This window comes from Aulonocara sp. 'chitande type north' Nkhata Bay, linkage group LG11, assembly GCF_057382095.1.
Source record: "Aulonocara sp. 'chitande type north' Nkhata Bay isolate Kocher_YH1m ecotype deep benthic linkage group LG11, A_spYH_male_GT1.1, whole genome shotgun sequence".
NCBI lineage: Eukaryota > Metazoa > Chordata > Actinopteri > Cichliformes > Cichlidae > Aulonocara > Aulonocara sp. 'chitande type north' Nkhata Bay.
In genome coordinates, this window is record NC_141354.1 from 4911325 (window position 1) to 4936317 (window position 24993).

Genomic DNA, 24993 nt, shown 5'->3' on the forward strand with positions numbered 1-24993 from the left:
ATTCTTACTCTGGATGGCATTACCTTGGCCTCCAGTAACACTGTGAGGAACCTTGGAGTCATTTTTGACCAGGACATGTCCTTCAATGCACATATTAAACAAATATGTAAGACTGCGTTCTTCCATTTGCGCAACATCTCTAAAGTTAGAAATATCCTGTCTCAGAGTGACGCTGAAAAACTAGTTCATGCATTTATTACTTCCAGGCTGGACGACTGTAATTCATTATTATCAGGAAGTCCAAAAAACTCACTGAAAAGCCTTCAGTTGTTTTCCTATTACTATTTCCTAATAAGATTAAGTTTTCTCTAGAAATACCACAAGTTTTCTACTTATTTCTAAATATAAAACTTTAGAACATCAAATCAGTAGTTTGTCTCAATTCATTTGACTGGACTTTTCTACTTTGTTCAGCTCAATTTAGCACGTCATCCTCAAGTAAGCTTCTCTCTCAGCGTACACTTCCTGGTCTTTTGAGACCCTGTCTACTGCAGTCACTTTCTGTCTAACTCAAGCTTGCACAAGACTCACAACTTGCAGAGAAATGGGCCCTTTGACCATGAAAATATCTGTCACGACAATCTCGCACTGCACTGATCAAGAAGAGAAGCAGAACAGAGGAGAGAGGAGAGCTGTGAATAAGTTAAAGGAGCCTCGACCCCTTATGGGTGCTGCTTCTAATGAGGTCAGATATTGACTATTGGGCAAGCAGCCTCTTCCATTTTTCTGCCCATGCAGCTCATCCTAACTGGGATTTTGTTAGGTGTAATGCTCTACACTGTGAGCAGATTGTGGGTGGTTGTGTGTATGTTTTTAATAAGCTCTATAGGGGAAACAACTCACAGATGAATCTATGCTCTTCTTGCATCACTGTCCTGTCAAATTGGGCTTGTTGTTCTCTTTCTGTTTTCATTCTTCACTTTCCTTCTTGGTGAGTCTGTAATACTCCTCACTTCAGTGAAACTTATTTCCAGCATTTGGCTGTGAAACGAATTCCACAGTTTAAAGAAGTCACCAAAGCAAAGACAACACCCAATGTAGTGATTGGCTATGGCACTTGTCCTACATTTGATAAATTCGTTTTTATCTTATCAACAAACCACTTATTTTAGCTAATCAATGAATTATTGTCAAAAACGTCAACTGACTATTTAACTGACTACAATCCAATCTGGCCCACGTCAGTTCAATTTAAATTTATAGTACCAGCTCAAAACAACTGTTTCTTCAAGGTACTTTACATTGTAAAGTAAAATATTACGTCATGAAAAAATAATAATCTCACAATACCCAAGCACTTGGCAACAGTGGGAAGGGAAAATTCCCATTTAACACAAAGAGACTGAGGCAGCTATTTGCCATTAAGGTTGAGGCGTGAGGGAAGACAAACACAGAGAGAAAGAACCAAACACAAACTATGGCAGAGAGAAGACAAACTCTAATCACATGCAACAGAGTCAACAAGAAATGTCCAGTGAATTATGGGAAGTCCCTCAGCAGCCAGAGCCAATGGCAGCATAATTAAGGGAGAGCTTAGCCCTCGTTATAAGTTTTTATCAAAAAGGAAAGTTTTAAGACTAATCTTAAAAGTATGGAGGGCGTCTGTCTCTCAGATTCAATTTAATTCATTTCAGTGTTATTTATACCGCCCCAAATCACAACAACAGTCGCCTAAAGGCACTTTATATTGTAAGGTAGACCCTACAATAGTACATCCAGAGAAAAACCCAACAATCATATGACCCCCTATGAGCAAGGAGAATCGTTGTTGATAAACACCATAAGTCCATTAAGTTCAGGATGATCTTGTTATTAACAATATTATAACTTCTTTCAAAGGCAAAAGAATGAGATCACAGATACAAGGGGTGAAAATAAGCTTTCTCTCAAGGGTGGATGGGCTCTCCCTTAGCATGGGATGAGGAGTTTGGGAGGGGCTCAGAGTAGAGCCACTATGCCTTCACATCATATGGGGACACTGAATCCAAATGGACCATGTTCTGCACCTCAATTGCTAAGGCTGCTCAGGAAGGCCAGCTCTGTTCTGGGATGCACCCTGGACCCAGTGCAGGTGGTGGGAGACAGAAGGACTGTGGCCAAAATAACATCTCTGATGGACAGAGTCTCCCACCCCATGCATGTAGATGTTGCTGCAGAGCTGCTTCAGTGACAGACTGCTGCGTCCTCGATGCATGAAGGAGCGTTTCCGCAGGTCCTTCCTCCCTGCAGCTGTCAGACTGTACAATCAGAACTGCTCCCAACAAACACAGATGTTTACATCTGCGCTGTAACTGCAATAATTTAACCAACCGATTCGCACTACAACCTGGGTTTGCCTCTTATCTGTAGTTAATTTTATTTAATTTAATAACTGTACAGTACTCTGTTTATAGTAACCACTGTCCTTGATGTAAATATGTAAGAAAAAATGTGTATGTTTCTGTTCTGTGTCCTGTTTGTTTGTTTGTATATGTGTCTTTTTGGCTGCTGTTACAACCAAATTTCCCCTTGTGGGACAATTACAGGATTATTCTATTCTATTCTATTCTATTATGCAGCCGCAAAGATGGTTGATGCCTGTCATGGTGTCAGTCCATGAACCAGACAGTGGGCACTGGAGAATAAAGGAGCCTTCAAGCTGAAGAAGTCCTACTACAGCTTGGTTATCATGTGGGAGGCATTGCTCGTGGTTTGTGTGGTAGCAGAAGTAAAATCTCGGGTGTGCGAGGAGCTCGGTGAGGCCATCAAACAATGCCTTTGGTCTGCCTTAAAGTGATTCTAGCCAACCGTCAGGCAAGCGCTCTACTTTTACTGTGTATAGTAGTGATGGGGCGCTGCTGACTTCAGCTGAGGATATACATGTCCTTCTCAACAAATTAGCATATTGTGATAAAGTGCATTATTTCCTGTAATGTACTGATAAACATTAGACTTTCACATATTTTAGATTCATTACACACAACTGAAGTAGTTCAAGCCTTTCATTGTTTTAATATTGATGGTTTTGGCATACAGCTCATGAAAACCCAAAATCCCTATCTCAAAAGATTAGCATATTTCATCCAACCAATAAAAGAAAAGTGTTTTAATACAAAAAAGGCAACCTTCAAATTATTATGTTCAGTTATGCACTCAATACTTGGTCAGGAATCATTTTGCAGAGATGACTGCTTCAATGCAGCGTGGCATGGAGGCAACCAGCCTGTGGCACTGCTGAGGTGTTATGGAGGCCCAGGATGCTTCGATAGCGGCCTTAAGCTCATCCAGAGTGTTGGGTCTTACGTCTCTCAACTTTCTCTTCACAATATCCCACAGATTCTCTATGGGGTTCAGGTCAGGAGAGCTGGCAGGCCAATTGAGCACAGTAATACCATGGTCAGTAAACCAGTTACCAGGGGTTCTGGCACTGTGAGCAGGTGCCAGGTCCCCCAAGGTCTGGAATCGGTCCTTCTCCACAATCTTCCTCAGGGTCCGGTCACCTCTTCTCGTTGTGCAGCGTCTTCTGCCACACTTTTTCCTTCCCACAGACTTCCCACTGAGGTGCCTTGATACAGCACTCTAGGAACAGCAATTTCTTTCTGTGTCTTACCCTCTTGCTTGAGGGTGTCAATGATGGCCTTCTGGACAGCAGTCAGGTCGGCAGTCTTACTCAGTTTTGAGTAATGAACCAGGCTGGGAGTTTTTACAAGCCTCAGGAATCTTTTGCAGGTGTTTAGAGTTAATTCGTTGATTCAGATGGTTAGGTTAATAGCTCGTTTAGAGAACCTTTTCATGATATGCTAATTTTTTGAGATAGGGATTTTGGGTTTTCATGAGCTGTATGCCAAAATCATCAATATTAAAACAATGAAAGGCTTGAACTACTTCAGTTGTGTGTAATGAATCTAAAATATATGAAAGTCTAATGTTTATCAGTACATTACAGAAAATAATGCACTTTATCACAATATGCTATTTTTTTGAGAAAGACCTGTAGATGAGCAGTGGAAGGAGATATTGAGGACCTCATTCATCCCACTGAAACATCTTCTGTACAGGAAGCAGAGTCTGAGGACAAGGGCTGACCATCACTGTTGGAGTGGCTGTAGCTCAGGTGGTAGAGCAGGTCATCTACTAATCAGAAGGTTGGTGGTTTGATGTCTGGGTTGGTGGGTGGGCCTCTGCAATATTGTGTAGAGCTCTGGGATGGTGCCTCTGTATTACTGGAAACTGATAACTGGAAATGTGCTCCAATTACAGACAGAACACAGGGTAACTGGATCATCTGTTAGTCAACTAAAGGACGAACAAGGCCATAGTATGTTAGGGTCAGTATGTTTGAGGGTGTGTGGGAGTTTGCCCAACCAGTCTGCATGTGGTTTGTAGATGTGGAAAAAGCTTTCAACAGTGTCACTAAGGTTTATGTGTTTACTTCAGTTATTTCATATTAGCCTCATTATGACCCCAGTTGGTTTCATTATATAAATACAAATAATGTTTAGTTAAAATGACTAAAAACTAAGTGATATCACAAACAAGGCCCTTAAATAAGCTTTTAAGTAATAATATAGATTGTACATGGGATAAAAGCTCCAAGATTGTTTATACTTTAGATAAGTATACGTTTAGTTTTACGAAACATGCAAATTAACTTTAACTTTGCAAAATCTTTTTTTCTTTAAATGGCATATTTACAGAACTAATAATGCCATGAGAACAAGTAAGAGTTGCTATTATTATTATTTTGCTATTGTTTATACAGTAAATTACAAGCTGGTAGTCCATTTATGTTAAATATGTCAATAGAATGAGGGTTAAGTAACTGAAAGTTCTCCATAAATAAAATGCATCACTAAATTTGATTGACTGATTGACTGAACCACTTTTATAATGATTGAATAATAATGCAGAAACTCACATGATCCATTAGCTCCTTGACCATGCCATTCCACTGGCCTGTGTTCTCATCCTGGACACCATATTTTCCATCTTCCACCAGGCGGACCTCGAAAGTAAAGCCTAGGATGTTGGCCAGCTCTCTGAGTAGATCGATGCAGTAGCCCTCAAAGCGGTCGTTTCCATAGAGTGGTTTGTCAGACTTCTTGAACATCACGTATGGTTCTTCCTGTTGGGCAAAATAGGGAGGAGGGATGAGTCTTAGCAGCACTTTCCATCTTTTACCTACAGATAAAGTGTATAGGTCATCTGATATGTAAGCCATGCAAACCCTAACATAAACTCCCCAGGTTGGTAAAGCATATATAAAGCTGCTGTGTGTGTGTGTGTGTGTGTGTGTGTGTGTGTGTGTGTGTGTGTGTGTGTGTGTGTGTTTTCCAGTCGTCCCAGTTCTGTGATGTGAGTTGGGGTTGGTACAAAGTGAGGCATGACCATAATAAGAGATAATCCCCTCATATCAGTTACTGTGTGCATCTCTCGGGCACGTCAAACTGGCGTTGGGCACAAGCTCAGCTTTCAGGGTTCCACATGCTTTAACAATAAGATAAGAGATGCTGATAGACAGACACAAAAAGGAGAGAGCAAGAGCTGGCACATACCCTGTGTTCACATGAACAGCTGGAGAAAGCTGTCTTTTTTCAAACCATTTCCTTTCTGCCTCCCGCCTACTGAGCATCTCCTTCACCATGTCCTTCTCGTCTCCCTCCACAGCTCACTCCCGGTTTCCTCCTCCACCTGCTTCCTCCTCTTTACACCTCTGCTTTATGCACCATCTGTCTTTTTTAGCCTTAGATGCTCATTCGTGCAGCATATCCCTCATTTCTTGTTTCTCGCAGACAAATAAATCGCAAAATATATCACCAAGCAGGTGTTATTTATCAGATAACTGTGGCATGACTGAAAAAAAATAATTTAAAATTGTTAATAGCTTTGACATGGTTTGTCACGTTCCTTAGATTTGGTCCTGGGGTTTTCAGTTTTGCTGTTTTAGATTCCTAGTTCGGATTCTTAGTAATATATTTGACTATTTTTTATTATTCATTGTTGTTCGAAAATTTCAAGTACTGAGTTTTGTTTTTGTTGATTGTTTTTGTTCCTGTTTGATTCAAATAGACTGTGTGGAAATCACTGAGAATTAAACTTCTGTTTTTAATTTTTAGTTGTTATTGTCATGCATTTCAGTTTTGCAATCTTGTGTTTTGTTAAATGTGTAATATTTGTACTTTTTACTTCTCTCCGTCTTTCGCTGTCTGTTCCTCCATTTTTCTTCTTTCTGGATTAGTGTCTTGGTTCCCTTGTGCTAAATGGTAAAATGGTAAATGTCCTGCATTTGTATAGCGCTTTACTTAGTCCCTAAGCACCCCAAAGCGCTTTCCACTACATTCAGTCATTCACCCATTCACACAATTGCAGCCAGGAGGCAGCCTGGGATCAAACCACCAACCTTCTGATTAGTGGCTGACTTGCTCTGCCACCAGCATCGATGTGCTTTATTTTGTAAGAGAAGGCTGTAAAATAACAGAGAGAAATCCCAACATTCATAAAATCTACTTTGTACAAGCACTTGGCGACAGTGGGAAGGAAAAAGGCCATTTTAACAGCAAGAAACCTCCGGCAGAACCAGGCTCAGCGAGGGGTAGCCATTGGGGCCAGTCTGAACCATTTCGGGGTGATAGGAGCGAGTCTAAATTAGTTCTCTATTTTTTTCCTCTTTTGTAGGTTATTTTCTTTCATGCTTAGCACTGTTGTCCAGCTATGTTTGTAATTAATTTTTTCGTGTTGAATTGTTGAATAAAAGTTTATTTATATATTCCTCTCTTGCCCCTCGTCTATCCTTCAAGCTCGGGTCCTCTACCAGAGGCCTGGGAGCTTGAGGGTCCTGCACAGTATCTTAGCTGTTCCTAGGACTGCGTTCTTCTGGACAGAGATCGTGGATGTTTTTCCTGGGATCTGCTGGACCCACTCGCCTAGCTTGGGAGTCACTGCCCTGAGTGCTTCGATTACCACTAGGACCACTGTTACCTTCACCCTCCACATCTTCTCCAGCTCTTCTCTGAGTGCCTTGGTACTTCTCAGCTTCTCATGTTCCTTCTTCCTGATGTTGCTGTCACTCAGTATCGCTATGTCTATCACTATGGCTATCTTCTTCTGCTTTTCTACCACTACTATGTCCAGTTGGTTAGCCACCATGTGACGGCCAGTGGGCTGGCCTTGTGTTTTGTTTTTTCTTTTACCTGTTTCTTGCAGGTAGGTGGAGCTGACCCAATTAGTGATGCAGCACACCTGAGAGGCCAGTCCCAGTGTATATAAAGACACCTTGACTGAACCAGGGTGGCTGGCTTTGGTGCTGTCGCTCGCTGTCTGGCACCCATTTTGTTCATTTGGAAGTTTCAGTTATGGCTGTTATGTCCTTTACATTGTGTCTGTGAAGGTTCTCAGTCATCCAGGTCATCGTAGTCAAAGGAGCTTGCAAAGAAAAGCGTCTGGACTTCTTTAAAAGGAGCTTGCAAAGAAAAGCGTCTGGACTTCTTTAAGAACTTAAAGAAGTCCAGACGCTTTTCTTTGCAAGCTCCTTTGACTCCTTTACATTGTCTTTAAGTTGTTTTACCTTATTTTCATTAAATATGTCTTACAGCCTTTAAAAAACCTGTGTGTGGTCTCCCATTTGTTTGTCACTTCCTATGAGTCGGGTTGTGACAACCACCAGTTTGTCCATCTGTATCTGTATCTGTATCTGGAAGTCCCACAGGATCTTAGCTTGGTTATTCTCCACCACCCTTGGGGGCATCTCCCATTTTGACCTCGGGACTTCCAGGTTATACTCGGCACAGATGTTCCTGTACACTATGCCGGCCACTTGGTTATGGCGTTCCATGTATGCCTTGCCTGCTAGCATCTTGCACCCTGCTGTTATGTGCTGGATTGTCTCAGGGGCATCTTTACACAGCCTGCACCTGGGGTCTTGCCTGGTGTGATAGACCCCAGCCTCTATGGATCTTGTGCTCAGAGCTTGTTTCTGTGCTGCCATGATTAGTGCCTCTGTGCTGTCTTTCAGTCCAGCCACCAATAGGATTTCTGGACGTCAGCCACTTCCTCTATCTGGCGGTGGTACATACCGTGCAGGGGCCTGTCCTTCCATGATGGTTCCTCCCCTTGCAACTCTTTCTTGGGTTTCTACTGCCTGAGGTATTCACTGAGCACGGAGTCGGTCATGGCCATTTTCCTGATGTACTTGTGGATGTTTTGTTGTTTCATCCTGGACTCTGGTACTGATACTCACCAGTCCTTGGCCTTCTTCCTACCGCTTAGGATACAAGTCAAGTCAAGTCAAGTCAAGTGGCTTTTATTGTCATTTCAACCATGTACAGTGGTACAGTACTGAGTGAAATGAGACAACGCTCCTCCGAGACCCTGGAGGATACAGACACAAGACAGTGCAATGGAAATGTGTGAAATGCTGAGTATTGTGCAAAAGTAACTTGCTGTCTCAGGGCTTGCAAAATTTCAAAATCCTTGGTAGCCCTTCAGGCAGGCACTCTTCAGTTTTCAGTTTTTTCAGGGACTCTGTCGCTGAGCCATGTTTCTGTGATAAAAAAGACGCAGCAGTCTCTAAATTCCGGCTGCGTGGTCTGCTGGAGTCGGATGTAGTCCAGTTTATTGAGAGGAAGATGGATGGAAGAACCGGTTGGCTTGGATTTGCTCTTAGCCTATTACGGACCGCACCACGCTTGATGCACTTCCGCTTCCTCACGCAGCGCTTTCGGCAACATGTCCACTGGCCACCAGCATCAGACGATGAAGGACAGAAGGCCCGATTTCCATAGCGCTTCCAGTAGTTCCGGGTCAGTTTTTGTGTGATGCTTGTAATTTAGAAGTGTTTGCCGTTGGTAAACATGAACACCGATTGTTCTGGTGTCCATGTGGCTCAGAGGTTATCATGAAAATTCGATAGAAAGCCCAAAAGTACAAAAACAGCACAATTTGGTCTTGAGTGGCCGCTGCTGTTCCCACGCCACCAGTGTGCTGCACTTGGGGTTAAACATGCATGGTAAGGAGCTTCCTTGTCTTGATGTCAGTGGCGTCTATCTCCTCCTTTGGCCAGCTTATTATCACAGCAGGGTACCTGATCACAGGCAGGGTGTAGGTGTTGATAGCCTGGATCTTGTTCTTACTGTTACAGTTCAAGTACCCTCTGCAGATACTTGATGGTGGTAGCTTTCATAGTGGCCTCTTTGTGGTTTCCATTTGCCTGTGGGATGCCCAGGTACTTGTTACTGTCCTCTCTGTTTGAAATGTTGTCTTCTGGTAGTTTGATCCCCTCAGTTCTGACTGCATTCCCTACACTTCTCCAGTCTGAACGACATTGCGGTGTCTGTACGTTAGGTGGTAGAAAGGAGGCCGGGGACTGGTGAGTGTCAAAACCACAGTACAGGATGAGACAAGGAACATCCACGAGTACATCAGGAAGATGGCCCCAACCAAGCCCGTGCTCAGTGAATACCTCTGACAGCAGAAACCCAAGAAAGAGGAGGAAGAGGAGTAACATTAATGGAAGGACAGGCCCCTGCACGGTATGTACCACCGCCAGATAGAGGAAGTTGTTGACATCCAGAAATCCAACCAGTGGCTGGACAAAGCTGGACTGGAAGACAGCACAGAGGCACTAATCATGGCAGCATAGGAGCAAGCTCTGAGCACAAGATCCATAGAGACATTCCATTTTACTCCAGCTCTGTCTAGCTACTGGTAGGACTTCTGGATGTCAGCTACTTCCTCTTTTTGCTGGTGGTACATACCGTGCATGGTCCTGTCCTTCCATGACAGTTCTTCTCCTTGTTCATCTTCTTCCTTGGACTTCAACTTCCTGAAGTATTCACTAAGTCACGCAATCAGTTCTGGCCATCTTCTTGATGTACTGATGGATGTTTGTTTTCTCATCCTGGACAGTGGTTCTGATAGTCACTAGTCTTCGGCCTCCTTCCTTTCACTTGATGTACAGTCACAGGGTGCCATCATAACACCACCTTTCTGGACTCAATGCAGTAACACTTTCCGTTCTTCACTGGTTGCAAACTAAAGATGCATCCACAAACGGATCTGCAATTAGAAATCAATTAGTAAATCGCCATGTCTGTCTTACTGTTCCATGGTGAAATGTCAAAGCTCATCACTAAATAGGTAAGTGGTGCTGCCTCTGCAGCTATACAAGCCTTTTCATCCCATTTATTTATATAGCGCTAAATTGCATCAACGTCACTTAAGGAGGCTTGATATCTTAAGGTAAGATGCTTCAGTTATGCAGAACGTTACTCCTTCTTGTCCTCGAATGGACTGTGGGTCATCAATGACCTTTCCTTGTTGCATCTTTTTCAATTCCTGCATCACCCCATATGTATGTACTTCAACAAATCATGTTTTCTTAACCTGTGATTCTGCTTTCCTGTTTCCAAGTCACTCTAGTCTACAATTTCTTCCATGTCACGACATAGCTGGCTGGTGGTATCAAAGTCTCCCTCCTTTCTCCTGTTCCGCCAGCTCTCAGTCTCATTATAGTCTTTGTGCTCTCTCCTAGCTAACAGTGGCCTTGAACCTTAATGCAGACTCTCTTTGTTTGTCCTTTTGCTTTATAACAGGCCCTTTGTTCTTTCTGCCTTATTGCATGCGCTGGTCCTGTCCCGGCCTTCAACAGCCTTCAACCTTAACACAGGCTCTTCTTTCTCTCCTGACCTTTGACAAACGCTAAGCCCTTGCAGGCTCTGTGCTCTCTCTCCTCTTTGCAAGCCCTATCACACTCTCTCTGCTCTCCATCGGCCATCAGCAGCCCCATGCCTTAACCCAGGCTCTTTTCTCTCTTGTCATGCAACTTTCAGCCTTTTGCAGACTCTCTGTTCTCTGTTGGCCAGCAGTTGCCCCAAACCTAATGCAGCTTATCTCTCACCTGTTTCGCAACTTTCCACCTTTGCAGGCTCTCTGTTCTCTGTCGGCCATCAGTGGCCTTAATCTTCTCTCTTCTGTTTCTTATCGTTCGCTTGCTTTTCTGCTGCACTCTAGCCTTCAGTGGCCCTAACCCTTAAGGCAGCCTCTCCTCTTGGGACTGCTTTTGCCAACTTACAGACTTTTCGCAAACTCTCTGTCTCTCACCTGCTGAACATCAGCGCCGGGCCTATCAAAGGCCCATTGTCTCTATCTTACCTCTAGTCTGTCCTCACATCTCATTTTGGTTTCTCTCCACCAAGCTTGCCCTCGAGCATCGTCACAGGCTCATTCTGCTGCTCTACCCTTTGCTCTCCAGACCCAGTTTCTAATGTAATGTGGTGCTTATGCATGTTATGCCTTTCCCTGTGCCATGCATTACCGCTAACGTTCATGTGTTCCATTAGGTCAGATCTCAATGCCACGGTAAGATTGATTTTTTTTCTTTGGGGGTCATGCCCTAACTCTTATCATTGAGGGGATTCAGTTGTGTTGTCCTACTGTGCTGGACCATCAGCATCTAACCCATTAAATACCACAAACTGAATTCTGTACATTAAGAAATCAATCAAAACCATAACTTTAAACTGAAAGCTTCATTCTTTTTGCATTCACATATTGGTGTGGTTGACATTCACCATCATAATTTTGAATTTGAGAGTAACAGTCTGCATCTCTCCCATAACTGTGCTCTACCCCAAAAATAAAAACAGGAATGTGTGTCTTTTTTAACTGCACTGCAACTGTCTGTTATGTCACTGGACACATTACTGTGTATGTAATACATCTAATAGAGCATACCATGGCTCTTGGACTGCAAGACTGCAAGAATACTGATGTAATGTTGATGAAAGAGCAGAAAGCACTGTCTAGATAGTGATCAATATCAGTGAGACAGGAATGTCAAGACATGTAGTAGTATTTGTTCAAGAATAAAGTTTAAGGTGAAAATAAAAAAAGGAATTCAATAATTTGTAATATATTTATATTATATTTAAAATAGACACATACAGTCAGGTCCATAAATATTGGGACATCGACACAATTCTAACATTTTTGGCTCCATACACAGCAATGGATTCCAAATGAAACGAACAAGATATACTTTAACTGCAGACTGTCAGCTTTTATTTGAGGGTATTTACATCCAAATCAGGCGAACGGTGTAGGAATTACAACAGTTTACAAATGTGCCTCCCACTTATTAAGGGACCATTGAAAAACTATTGAAAAACAAATGTTGTATCCAAGATGGCCGACTCCCAAATGGCCACCATGGTCACCACCCATCTTGAGGAGTTTGCCCCCTCACATATAGAGATTGACAGACCATGTGACTTTCGTGCATTGCATGCCGGGAACTCGTGGCAAAACAATCCAAGTACCGCATCAAATGCAAGCATTTGCAGCACCGCAAAACATTCATTCTTCGGTTCCAATACCTTCTTGCTTTTTCTTTGCCCCCCCCAAAAAGGTATGTACAAAATGAAGGAGAACAATACCGGTCTGTACAAAGACAGACTTGATGAAAAGTCAAAGAAAAGATACGAGGAAAAAATCAGTCGAGTGAAAGGGTCAGACCCTTACGAGCACAGAGTGGACAAAAGACGGTTAGCGTGCTGCCCAACTTTCACCACGCTCATATTTATAATTATACGGTTCTTGGAGTGAGTGCATACACTCATGAAGTTTAGTAACTTCAGGTCACTGCAACAAGCCCAGGTACAGTTTACCGACAAATGGGTGCAGGACCTTGAAATGTACCGCGTAGAACGAAAGACCATCGTACGAACAAAGGTAAGATTTCCAGTCTCACAAATCGTCTTCATAAATACATATTCGTTAACCGTTTATTAATATAACCTTTGAGCTAAATGGTAATTAATTAGTAGTGGAAATAATTTCTGGTTCGCGTTACAGAAATGTAGCAGTGACAATAATACTGTATGCTGTAATCGTACTGGACAATTAGTGATAGAAAACAACTGTTTTATCCTGTGAATAAAAGTATATGTTTTTGTCAGTGTACCATGGTAATAATAGAAGCGAAACGCAATATTGTGTCAGGACAATTCACTATTTATGCACAATAAATAAAGGAGCATATAGCGCGACAATTTCTGTTCAGCGCCAGACTTGCTTGTAACCTATATCACCAATTATGATAAATTACGTAATAACTACAACAGAAGACTGACCTTTGTGGAAATGCTTGGAGCAGACTAACCTGTGAGCTGGAGTGTTCTGAGACGTTATATTTGGTCGTTGAATGGCTGCAATCCAGGCCATCCGTGGCTCTTTGTTACTTCGGAACCATGGCTCGAACAATTTCTCTTTCTTTCTCTTCAACGACGTAATCCGATAACAACCGATCTCTTTACCCGTCGGCTTCCCGTGGCTCTCATGTGACCGGCTATTGCAGTTAATAATACCACAGCTTCTTGCCATTTTTTGTGTTTCTTTTTATCGATGTGTGACTGATTTCAATTGAAAGTCTGCGTGCGCTAGTACCTCTTGCCACGAGTTCCCAGAATCCTTTGCGGTCTTACCCCTGAATGACGTCACAGTTCAGGCCACTATTTCTCAGTCCAATGCTAAATATGCCAAACAACATTGTTGCTGACATCTCCCCGGCCATTTGTTTCAACCAGGGGACCGGGTCTGGCTCTCCACAAGACACCTGAAACTTCATAGTGAATCCAAGAAACTCACTCCCAGGTTTATTGGCCTGTACAAGATCACAGCCACAATCAACCTAGTCACTAATCGATTAAGTGACCAGACCCTGTTTTCCACACGTCGCACCTTAAGCAACACATTACCTAACCACTTTCACTGCCGTGTTGGAGTAATCAGCACCCTGCAGCACCAGGCAGCAAATATTTCCTCTAAGCCAGAAGGGAAAAAAATATTAAGAAAGCTCATAAAACATGTGGTCGCTTTCAACACCAGCTGTCTGCCATCTACAATGCCATTTTGAGACCCCTTCTCAGCTGCTTTAAAGCCCATTCGCACCTTTTGTCAGGTGATCTCAATAGGTTACATGATAGGGCGATGGACAGTCCCACAATGGCTTCACTCGACACCTCTGTTGATAATCACCCATGCCCTTTTAAACACCTTGGCTCTACCATTTGCTTTTAGAACTGAAGACGCTTTTTGGATGGGAGGTGAATTGATTGAGAGAATTCCAGTCGCTTTTCTTTCCAAGCTCTTTAGATTACCATGACCTGGATGAATGAGAACCTACACAGATATTTGCATGAAATACTAAAATGTCTCAGTTTAAACATTTGATGTTTTCTATCTTATATTGTGAATAAATCTGGGTTTTCCATGATTTGAAAAACAGTGCATTCTCTTTTTATTCTTATAATTAAGTCCTAACGTTTTCGGAATTATTTTTTTTATATGGTAAAGCTGTAACGGTTCTGGTGGCATGCTCATGATTACCAACATGAAACAAGGGAAAAAGAAGCAAAAAAACTAAACAAACCTCTTAATGTGGAGGAGGGGTTTGTGTGATCTGTGGTTTGTATATGAAATTTGCCCCCAGTATGGTTTTCCAAGGCCAATTGGTCCTGCGTGAGTGATGAGACAAAATGTGATTCACAAGATGATGACAACAGCAACGAATCATGTTACCTCAACTGTATCAAGGTTACCAGGACCCCCACTCATTTTTCACATGTTCTGAGGAAAAATTTTCCACAAAAATACATCATGTTTGTTGTGCGTCTGTGTTACACAAGTATTACAGAAAATTCAGAATTTCAAATTGTTTTCTCACAACACGTTCAATGTGTAACAGACTTAAAAGTTAGGGATGTGGCTGCTGTAATAGATAAATAGGTGGTAGCACAGAGTGTAGAACCCAGTTCCTGTCTACAAGGCCTCATCTATAATCCACTGGAGAATTTTAATGGAATTGTCTTGTGCAGTTTTATTAATGTATCAGTCCTAAACAGTAGAGATATGTGTGCATTGCACTCATACAATTTGTTTTTACAGCTTGATAACAAAGCTTGGTCACACTGATAATTTACAAACTCGAAAACTTGAAAATGTGGAATCCAAACCCAGTGGGTGAAATGATGGTTTCATCTTTTATAGTCTATGTACGTTAATCATGCTTACTCATCTCCCTTTGACTGCCACACCAAGAAAGAAGCAATGGAAAAAGCCTTATGTGCTCACCCATTTGGCTGAGCAGATTGATAGCTTTAATGTTTAAACATGGTGATAACCACAACCTGAAGAAATGAACTATAAATGAATTCTTGTAATCATTAAACTAGTCAGTATAACAAAATGTATGTAATATTTGAATTACCTTCCATAATTTGCTATAAAAACCCTAATCTTTCCTGCACGTTGTGTATAATGTGTCTCTACACTGCACAGTTATAGGGGAACACAAAAAGTAAATGGTAAATGAACTGTTTGTCATATAGTGCTTTTTCACTGTACCCGAGCACACAAAGCACTTTATACAATATGCCTCACTTAGCCATTCATACAAGCACTTTCTGTATACTCAAGTGCCTCCTATCTGACATTCACACTCCAATGGATGCATCGGAGACCATATTGGGGTTAGTATTTTGCCCAAGGATAGTTGGCATGAAGACTGGAGCAAGGAGGGGAGGAACCACCATGGAACAACCAACCCTCCACTCACCTCCAGAGTTACTTTAAAATTCAGTATAAGATGTTACTGAACCTGCAAAACAGGTGGTTAATCAAGATTTCAGTAACTCAACAAGAGAGAAAACCCAAAAGAGGCCTTACCTTTTCATGGTAGTAGAAACTGTATTTGATAAATTAAGTTTAGACTACCTACTCTATCATTTACTCTGAGCATTTAGGTTTACAGTATGATAATGATGAAGTAAGATATGATTTGCTGTTTAATCAACTGGTGACTTGACATATTAAGATGTCACGGTGGCCTTTTTGATTTGTAGCTGTAACTGTCTGTTCACACCTCCAGAAAATATTTTGCAACACCTTAACCAAGTTTAAATGTTAGTTTACATGACGCACAAAACACTCTGCTCTACTGTTCCCCTGCAGCGAATCATAAAAACAACTGGTTGTTTCTGTGACAATGAAAGCAAGTCTGGTCCTTGCTCTCTCCAAGACATTACACGGTATATTATCCACAGCTCTAGCTATTAGCCTAAAGGTACTCCATTTCCACAACAGCATAACTGGAATGACTTCCTGAGTAGATAAACTGTTGATAGGCCAAGATCTCAAGAGTAATTACATCATGTTTTATAGTACATAATCCAGGAGAAAATGATGAGAAGCCAGATGAAAGTGTGCATCAATCAAATGTAACAAACCCAATTATTGTCAGCCCTCCCTCCTTTTCTTTGCTGCTCACAGCCATCACACATCTCCCCATGACTCAATCCTGATATGGCAATTACAGCGGTGGAGAGTCTTTGCTAATAACTACAATCCAATCACTTCACAGCATGTGCGGAAAGAAAGAAGACCTGTGATAAATAATGACAACCCACAATTTACTTGATATTGTTATTTTTACACTTGCTTCTTCGATATCAGGCTCATAAATGGCTTTAATGTGAATTTCTTCTTAAAATTTCCCTTTAGTGCCATGGTGCCATCACACGGCAGACTCTGTGCTGTCTGTGTTCATAACCACAGCCACAGGCATACACTTAGAGGGGGGACTTTTACAACGTGTGCATTTATGCCCCACAGTAAAAACATAAAGGAAGCTTTGAAACAAAATGTTTCAAGATTAATCAGTAAAGCAAAACGTCCTCTGATAAGAGAGGTCTTCTTTGGCAACGAGTCATTTTTACCTCCAAAATATGTGAATTATAAGAGATAAAACTGATGAACCTTTGATGTTAAATGTAAATATATGAAACACAGATGTGGTGCTGTGACATTAATCAGCAGCTCCACAGCATTTCCTCTAATCCCGGGGTTAATAACCGCATAGGAAAAAATAGCAAAAAAGAGAAAGGGGTAAGTATTTTTTCTTAATCTCAAAGAGGCTTAAAACGCATGAAGCCATTTGTTTTTGCTAATAAACATTACGTCATCTGTCCTTATTGTTTTCAGCCAGCCAATAATATTTCTGATGTACATAATTTCTAAAATGTATACAAGCCGTGAACATGAGCAGAAACACTGCTGAAACACAAATAAGCTTTTGACAAGTTAATAATTTTAGAAGTGTAGAGGTGCATCATGAGCACAAAGCAGGTTGAGCCCCCTGCCCTCCAAGAAAAGACAGATGTGAGTTGATAATTGACAGTCAGCTCATGACTCTTATAGCTCGAGACAAGCTAATAAAAAAGAAGAAACAAAAGAAGAGTGTTTTTTTTTTTTTGGGGGGGGGGGGGGTAGCTTTTATGTGTGCTAACATGGAGGCGTTAATATTAAATAAGGTGTGATTAATTAATGAAAAGATTTGGGAGCAATTATTTCAAAGTGAAAGAGAAGAGCTTAAGGGCCTCTGTATTTGCTGCACCTGAATGATTTTCATGTATTCCATTACATAGATAGCAACATTTTCATGACGCCTGCCCATGAGCACAGGAGCCATGTAATTAAATGTAACTGAAAAATTACACGAAATGTTTCGTTTCCAGATCCTCGTGTATCAATAAGTCTCTTGTTTTCATCGCTATTAAAATTACTTAAGCACCATAATGAAACACTAATGTGAGTTCTATAAATACTAAACATAAAACACTGAAAGTAGATTTTTGTTCACAATCATTCAGTCTTGAAAGACGTGAAAGGGTCTGTGGAAGCTGGGGAGAATGTAATGGTGCCTGCAACATCATTCAGCATGTCTGGTTTGGCAGTCAATCAGTGATAGTCTGAGCAGGCAGATCCACTGAGGAATGCTCAGATCTCTCAACCCAGCATCATGGCAAAGGATGCAATTAACACGCCAGTCCACTGTGCCCATTTCAAGCTTTATCTCTCCATAGCGTGACATGGATACCCATGCGGAAGCTGCATTAATGCATGGAGAAGCTGCAGCTGCAGCTGGAGGAGATAATGTATTCAAAGCCAAGAGGTCGTTAGTGATCAAAAGACATATGAAGTACATGCGAGGGTCATTAATCACCAGAAACTATTACCTTGGCAGCTAATATGTATTTACATTTTAATGCTTTCCTGTGATTATTTTCATGACTTGAAATAAAATATCTCCCTCTGCTGTTATTGAAGCTCACTGTAACTTACTGCAACTTCTGCATGCTTGTACATTTCACACTTTGCTGTGATACTAAGTTTAGATAGTAAGATACTTATGGGCTCAAATTGTCATAAATATTTTGCACTGGTAAATCAGAATGCGTATATTTGTGCATCTGTAGATAAGAATTTGTGTGTGCGAAAAAAAGAAGATTTGTGTGCGTGAAAATATTTACATAAGTTGCAATTTTTTTTGTTAAAGTCTGGTTACAGATACAAAGCAAAAAAATCCGTGTGAAGCTCTGCACTCAAGTTTCAACTCACAAGTACGAATTTTGAGCCAATTTTTCTTCTTTTCAGCTGATTGGTCAATGTCATGTCAATCACAAATTTATCTATCCAATGAGAGAACAGATGGGTCAATGTCATGTCCTCTGAGTGCAGAGTTTCACAAGGATTTTCTTGCTTTGTATGTGTAACCAGACCTTAACAAAAAGAATTTGTAACTTGTGTAAATATTTTTACACACACAAATCTTTTTCTTATCTACAGATGCACAAATACAAAACTGATTTACAAGTACAAAACATTTATGACCACATTTTGAGTGCTGGGTGGTCAGAGTATCCAAGCAGTTCCTGGAGGATGAAGGCATTGGAGGCTTTTTTAGCCTTGCGCGTTCAGTGTCTGCACTGACGTTCATATTAGACATAACAACGTATTGTGTCATATTGACATTGTGTCTTGACAGCACACTATATACTAATTGATAAGATGAACTAATGTACTCAAAAGTTTTAGGCTAGCTCCACACGTACACGGGTATTTTTGAAAACTGAGATTTTCCTTTTTCATTTTTAAAAAATCCCGTCCACACGTAAATGCCAAAAACAAAGGAAAACGCTGCCGGGAACATGCCAAAGCAACAGGTGTCGATATATTCCTAACCGTGTAGAAATGGCAGAGTAAACAAAGATGGCGCATAGAAGCAGAGGGTCAGAGGGCCCGGTGGCGCCAGTGTCCGGCAGCCTCGCCTCTGTCAGTGCGTCCCAGGGCAGCTGTGGCTACAATGTAGCTGCCATCACCAGTGTGTGAATGTGTGTGTGACTGATGTGTAAAGCGCTATACAAATACAGGCCATTTACCATTTACCATAGAAGCAGAACTGAGTCCTATGTTTGGAGGACAGTAACTGTGTGTGTATATGTAAGCATTTAAACACAGCAGAGAGTAAAATTAACAGTAACAGTGTTTTGTCTAAGTCCGCCATTGTAGAAATTAATTTCACTGAAACAATAACGTGGCGCACAGTGTGACGTCAAAAAAGGCGCACACCTTTGACGCTGCGTTTTCTCCATTTTCCTCGTCCACACGTAAATGCAAAAACGCAAAAACGGAGTTTTCGAAAATCTCCACCCTGGCAGGAGTTTTTAAAAAATTGCGGTTTGCAGTGACCGAAAACGCCGTTTACCTGTGGACGAAAGATGCAAACGCATAGAAAAATCTGCATTTCAAAAAATACCCATGTACGTGTGGACGCAGCCTTAGTAAGATTTAGCGATGTGTTTCAAAGCACACTTGTTATTGTGTAGTAAGCTATGAGGAAGACTGTGCAATACTGTTCTGAAAGAGCCAGAAAAATAGACCAGAGAACTCTGAATGACATATTTCTCCACAGGAGGCGTCATGTTATACAGTCCTAAGCTTAAGATCTCAAAGAAAAGTAACCATACCAGTATAGTAGACACCACCAGGGATCGATTGGACAAGGAGTCAGAGACATTAGTTGTCTTCCCTTTCTGGTTGTCTGTCATGTTTAGGCCACTCGGAGGGTCCCAGGTACCAATCTGTAAACAAATATTTAATTAATTCTTCTTCTGTTAGAAGGCAGATAGAGTACATGCAAAATCCATTGGTACAGAAAAACATGAGAGCATGAAGTGTTAGATTTAAAAAACAAAAATGTTTAATGAGTTTTATATTACAGAACAAGTAAAGAATAATAGTACAGTTAACATAAGATTTATATTAAACAACATCGTCCCCAAAATAAACAAATATAGATTTAAAAATAAAATAAAATAAAACCAATGCGAGAACGAAAAATAAAAATGACAAAAACAAACAAACAAAAAAACTCAGCACCAAGTATCATTTTCTAAATTAATTCCCTTCATAATGTCTGAGAAACTCAGTTAAATGTAACCATATTTCTTCTAAATCTACTCCCTTTCCTCTAACAATATAAGTAAGTCGTTCCAATACAATACATGATGCCATCTCCTTCACCCACATATGACTTGAAGGTAGTGATGGTAAATTCGATTATTTTTACTGAATTGAGTTTGAATGAGTCACTCGCCAAAATGAATCAGGTTTTTTGAGTCATTTGAGTCACTGAGTCAGTTGCCCAGAGAGTGTAAAAATGTATATTTTTACTCAAACTTAATTTGTTTCTCTTTTCATGTATATCCTACTGCTAAGATGAGTGATTGAAAAAGAAAAACAACTATTTTTATAGAGCAAAAAAATAAGATTTCTAAAGGGAACATTTATTTTATTTATTTTTATTTTATTTTATTAGTATTTTCCTCAAATGTGTCAAATATATATTTTCTCATCAAAATGTCCACTGAGCTGTGAGCCAGGGGGCGGTAATGCTCCTTAATGTTGGTTGTCAACCAAGAAGAAGAAGAAGAAGAAGCTGTGAGCCAGGAGGGAGGGGGTGAGTGACTCCTGAGTGATTTGTTCATGTTATGATTCCGCACAGGAAGGGAAGGGGTGAGTAACTCAAATGTGCTGTTAGCATGTTAGCAGAGCGATGCTACTGTGAACAGAGGAGGTATTGTCTTGATGTCTGTGAAGGTTCTCAGTCATCCAGGTCATCGTAGTCAAAGGAGCTTGGACAGAAAAGCGTCTGGACTTCTTTAAGTTGCTTGAAGACGTTTCACCTCTCATCCGAGAAGCTTCTTCAGCTCTAAGGTCAAATGGTGGAGAGTCCCAGATTTAAACTCAGTGGGAGTTTCCCCCCTGATGATCTTCTAATCACCTGAGCCAGGGTGTGACAATGGGTGTGGGTCACAATCAGCCAGGGTTTCGGGTGAGCTCATTGTGAAACCTGGCCCCACCTTATCGTGTGATTTGATCTGAGGTCAGATGGCCCAGGATGTGAGTGGGCGTTAAGGCGTCTGGGAAGGATGTCAAAACTGGATTATAGATGGCAGAGAGTTGGTGTCGTAAGCCCCGCCTCTGTTCAAAGATGGTCGCTCACAGTGGACATAGATGCTTCTTTCACTCCTCTTTCAAACCATCTGTCCTCTCTGTCCAAAATGTGAACATTGGCATCCTCGAAAGAGTGTCCTTTATCCTTAAGATGCAGATGGACTGCTGAGTCTTGTCCTGTGGAGGTGGCTCTTCTGTGTTGTGCCATGCGCTTGTGAAGTGGCTGTTTGGTCTCTCCAATGTAGAGGTCTGAGCATTCCTCGCTGCACTGTACAGCAAACACCACATTGTTAAGTTTGTGTTTTGGAGTTTTGTCTTTCGGGTGAACCAGTTTTTGTCTGAGCGTGTTGCTGGGTCTGAAATACACTGGGATGTCATGCTTGGAGAAAACTCTCCTGAGTTTCTCTGATACACCGGCTACATAGGGGATGACAATGTTGTTGCGTCTGTCCTTCTTATCCTCCCTCGCTGGTGTCTGGTCTTCTTTTCTGTGCCTCTTTGCTGACTTTAAGAGTGTGTGTGTTCCTTCTTTTTCCCTTCAGGCTTAGAGGGAACATGTCCTGCCCGGTGGTGTAGGGTCCTGATTACTCCAAGTTTGTGTTCCAGAGGGTGATGGGAGTCAAAGAGGAGGTACTGGTCCGTGTGTGTGGGCTTCCGGTAAACTTCGATGTTGAGTTTGCCGTTCTCTTCAATGTGCACAGCGCAGTCCAGGAAAGGCAGACAGTCGTCCTTTGTGTCTTCCCTGGTGAACTTGATGTTTTTATCCACAGAGTTAATGTGCACAGTGAAGGATTCAACTTCTTGTGTCTTGATGTTGACCCAGGTGTCGTCCACATATCTGTACCAGTGGCTGGGTACTCTTCCTTTGAAAGAGCCAAGAGCCTTCCTTTCTGCTTCCTCCATGTAAAGGTTGGCTAGAATAGGTGACACGGGGGAGCCCATGGTACAGCCATGTTTTTGTCTGTAAAAGCCTTCGTTGTACTTGAAATATGTAGTGGTGAGGCAGAGGTCTAACAGTGTGCAGATCTGATCGGGTGTGAAGTTGGTCCTGTCCTCCAAGGAGCTGTCTTCTTGTAGTCGTTTTCTGACAGTCTCCACGGCCTCCGTGGTGGGTATGCAGGTGAAGAGAGAGACTACATCAAAGGACACCATGGTTTCATCTGGATCCAGGGTAAGTTTCTGGACCTTGTCGGTGAAGTCGGTGGAGTTCTTGATGTGGTGTGGGGTGTTCCCCACGAGAGGCGCAAGGATGGTAGCAAGGTGTTTAGCAATGTTATAAGTGGCTGAGTTTATGCTGCTGACTATGGGTCTGAGTGGGACAGCTTCTTTGTGGATCTTAGGAAGTCCGTAAATGCAGGGTATGGCATCCCCTGGGTAAAGGCGGTGATATGTAAGGCAGTCAATGATTTTGTCCTTTTCAAGGTCCTGAAGGCAAGCTATAACTTTCTTTTTGTAGCTGCTTGTGGGGTCTCGCTTCAAGGCTTCGTAGGTATTGTTGTCACTGAGGAGCGTAGTGATCTTTGTATGGTAATCTGTAGTGTTTAGGACCACGGTGCATCTTCCCTTATCAGCTGGTAAAACAGTGATGCTGTGGTCTTTGCTCAGGGAAGCGACGGCCTTCTTTTCTTGTATTGTGAGGTTGGATGGAGGGACTTTGGCACTGGAGAGGGTGGCCGAGACCTTCATCCTGATTTGTTCTGCTTCTGTCTGTGATAATTTATTAATCCGTATGGCGGTTTCTGTGGCTGAGATGAGGTCCACTATGGGCAACTGTTGCAGAGAAATGGCAAAATTGAGTCCTTTGGCTAATACTCTCTTTTCAGGTTCAGTGAGATTCCAGTCTGAAAAGTTCTTCACCCATTTCTCCCGACTGTCTTCCGGTGTGTTTTCTTCTCTGGGTTGTGTAGGTTCAGACTGAGGAGTGTGTGTTTTTGAAAGCAAGGTGTGAAATTTCCTGCGTTGTCTTTCTTTTCCTTTAGAGTGTTGGGCCCACTGAGCTTTGTCCACAAACTTGTAAACCTCTTCTAAGATTGGAGAGGGTAGAAGGATTTCCAGTTCCTGCAGGGTCTGGCTGATCTTGATCTGGAGGGCATCTATGGTGAAATGGACCTGTCTTATCCTTTCACTTAAAAGGTGATTTTGCGCTCTCTGTAGAATCAAGTCTGCTCTGTATCCCCTGACAGTGAATCCAAGGCGCAGGCTCTTAGGAACAACTCTGCTTTGTCTGCATCTTAGGTTGAAACGGAGATGGTTCCTGTAATCTGCTAGTTTCCTTGATTCCCTTTCATACTCCCGCACCAGTTCCAGGGTGTTCCTCCCAAAATGTACGGCAATATTGTCTTGATGTGAGCTTTCTACTCAGGGTTTTTCTTTCCAGTCCAGAGCAGAAATGTTTCTGTTAAGAAACTGGCTGTTGTTTTTTTCCCCACAATTTTAATTATAAGTTAGATATATTTCTACTAATGAAATTAGTTTGCTAACAGCAACAGGGATGAGTCAGTGAATGACTCATTTGGGCCTTTGAATTTTTGAGTCAGTAAAGTGATTCTCGAGTATTGAACGATTCGTTTATGATTCGCACGTGACTACTTGTGGGTTCATCCATTTTCTTCCAATACAAACATATTAAGCACCTGGCTTGCAGGAGTCCAAAGTCAATTTATTTTAGCTGTCTGGAGCTAAAATCACGGTTCTTTGGATTTATACCCAACACACACATTTTTGCTTCAACAGGTATATTTACTCCAACAATCTTAGATAGAGTTTGCATGACTGATTTCCAGTACTGCTGTAATTTTGGACAGCTCCATGCACAGTGAAACAGAGTGCCCTTCTCGTCTAAACATTTACTGCAACTATCTGGGATGACAGGCGACCAGCGATTCAGTTCTACTTATATTGGAGGAGTTTCATCCTTGTATTAATTGATTGCCTTTGAGCTTTTAAACATGCAGTTTCCCAGTCCGCCTCCTGTATCTCCTCTTGGATGTCAGCGTCCAACTTGACATCCATGCGTCCAACTTGTCAGGTGGATTCTTTATCATGTGTTAATAGAGCTGTATAGAATAAAGAGATACGACCTCTACCCAAGGGCCTTTGAAGTATGACATTCTCCAATTGTGATAATGGTGGCTCAGATACAGTCTGTTTATATTTTGACATAATGAAATATTTAACTTGTTGATATTTAAAAAATGTTTTTGGGGATGCTGTATATTTCGCATAACTGATCAAATGTAAGAGGGTTGCCATCCTTATAAAGATCTGCCACCTTCTGTACACCTGTATCTGCCCATCTTTTGAAACCCCCATCGGCTCTTCCTGCTTTAAAACATGTGTTGGCCCAAATAGGTGAAAAACGAGAGATAGAAGACTTATCTCCCAAATACTGATGGGCCCTATACCAAATATCTATTGTGTTTTTTAAAAAAGGGTTATTGCAGAAAATAAATACAGATTTAATTGAAGATGTGTTACTGATGTTTGTTCAATTTGTTTCCAGGTCGGGGGTGTCTCAGTGGAAAAGTGGCTGAGCGCGGTTTTGCAGACCAGTAATACAGTCTAAGATTGGGTATTTGTAACCCCCCTCTTTCATATGGCAGGTACAACAAGCAAAGTCTTAGTCTAGGTTTTTTGTTATTCCAAATAAATCAATTAAAGATACTG

At 41.6% G+C, this 24993-nt stretch overlaps 1 protein-coding gene across 3 annotated transcripts in view; it reads right to left on the reverse strand.

Moving 5' to 3' along the window:
* grik2 (glutamate receptor, ionotropic, kainate 2) overlaps positions 1–24993 on the reverse strand; it is a 346386-nt gene that overhangs the window by 98862 nt on the left and 222531 nt on the right. For all 3 annotated transcript variants that reach the window (XM_086310278.1, XM_086310275.1, XM_086310277.1), the window contains exons 10-11: positions 19839–19952; positions 4898–5104 (exon numbers count right to left, since the gene is read on the reverse strand). In XM_086310278.1, coding sequence (XP_086166404.1) covers positions 4898–5104; positions 19839–19952 — 321 coding nt within the window. The remainder of the gene's footprint in view (positions 1–4897; positions 5105–19838; positions 19953–24993) is intronic.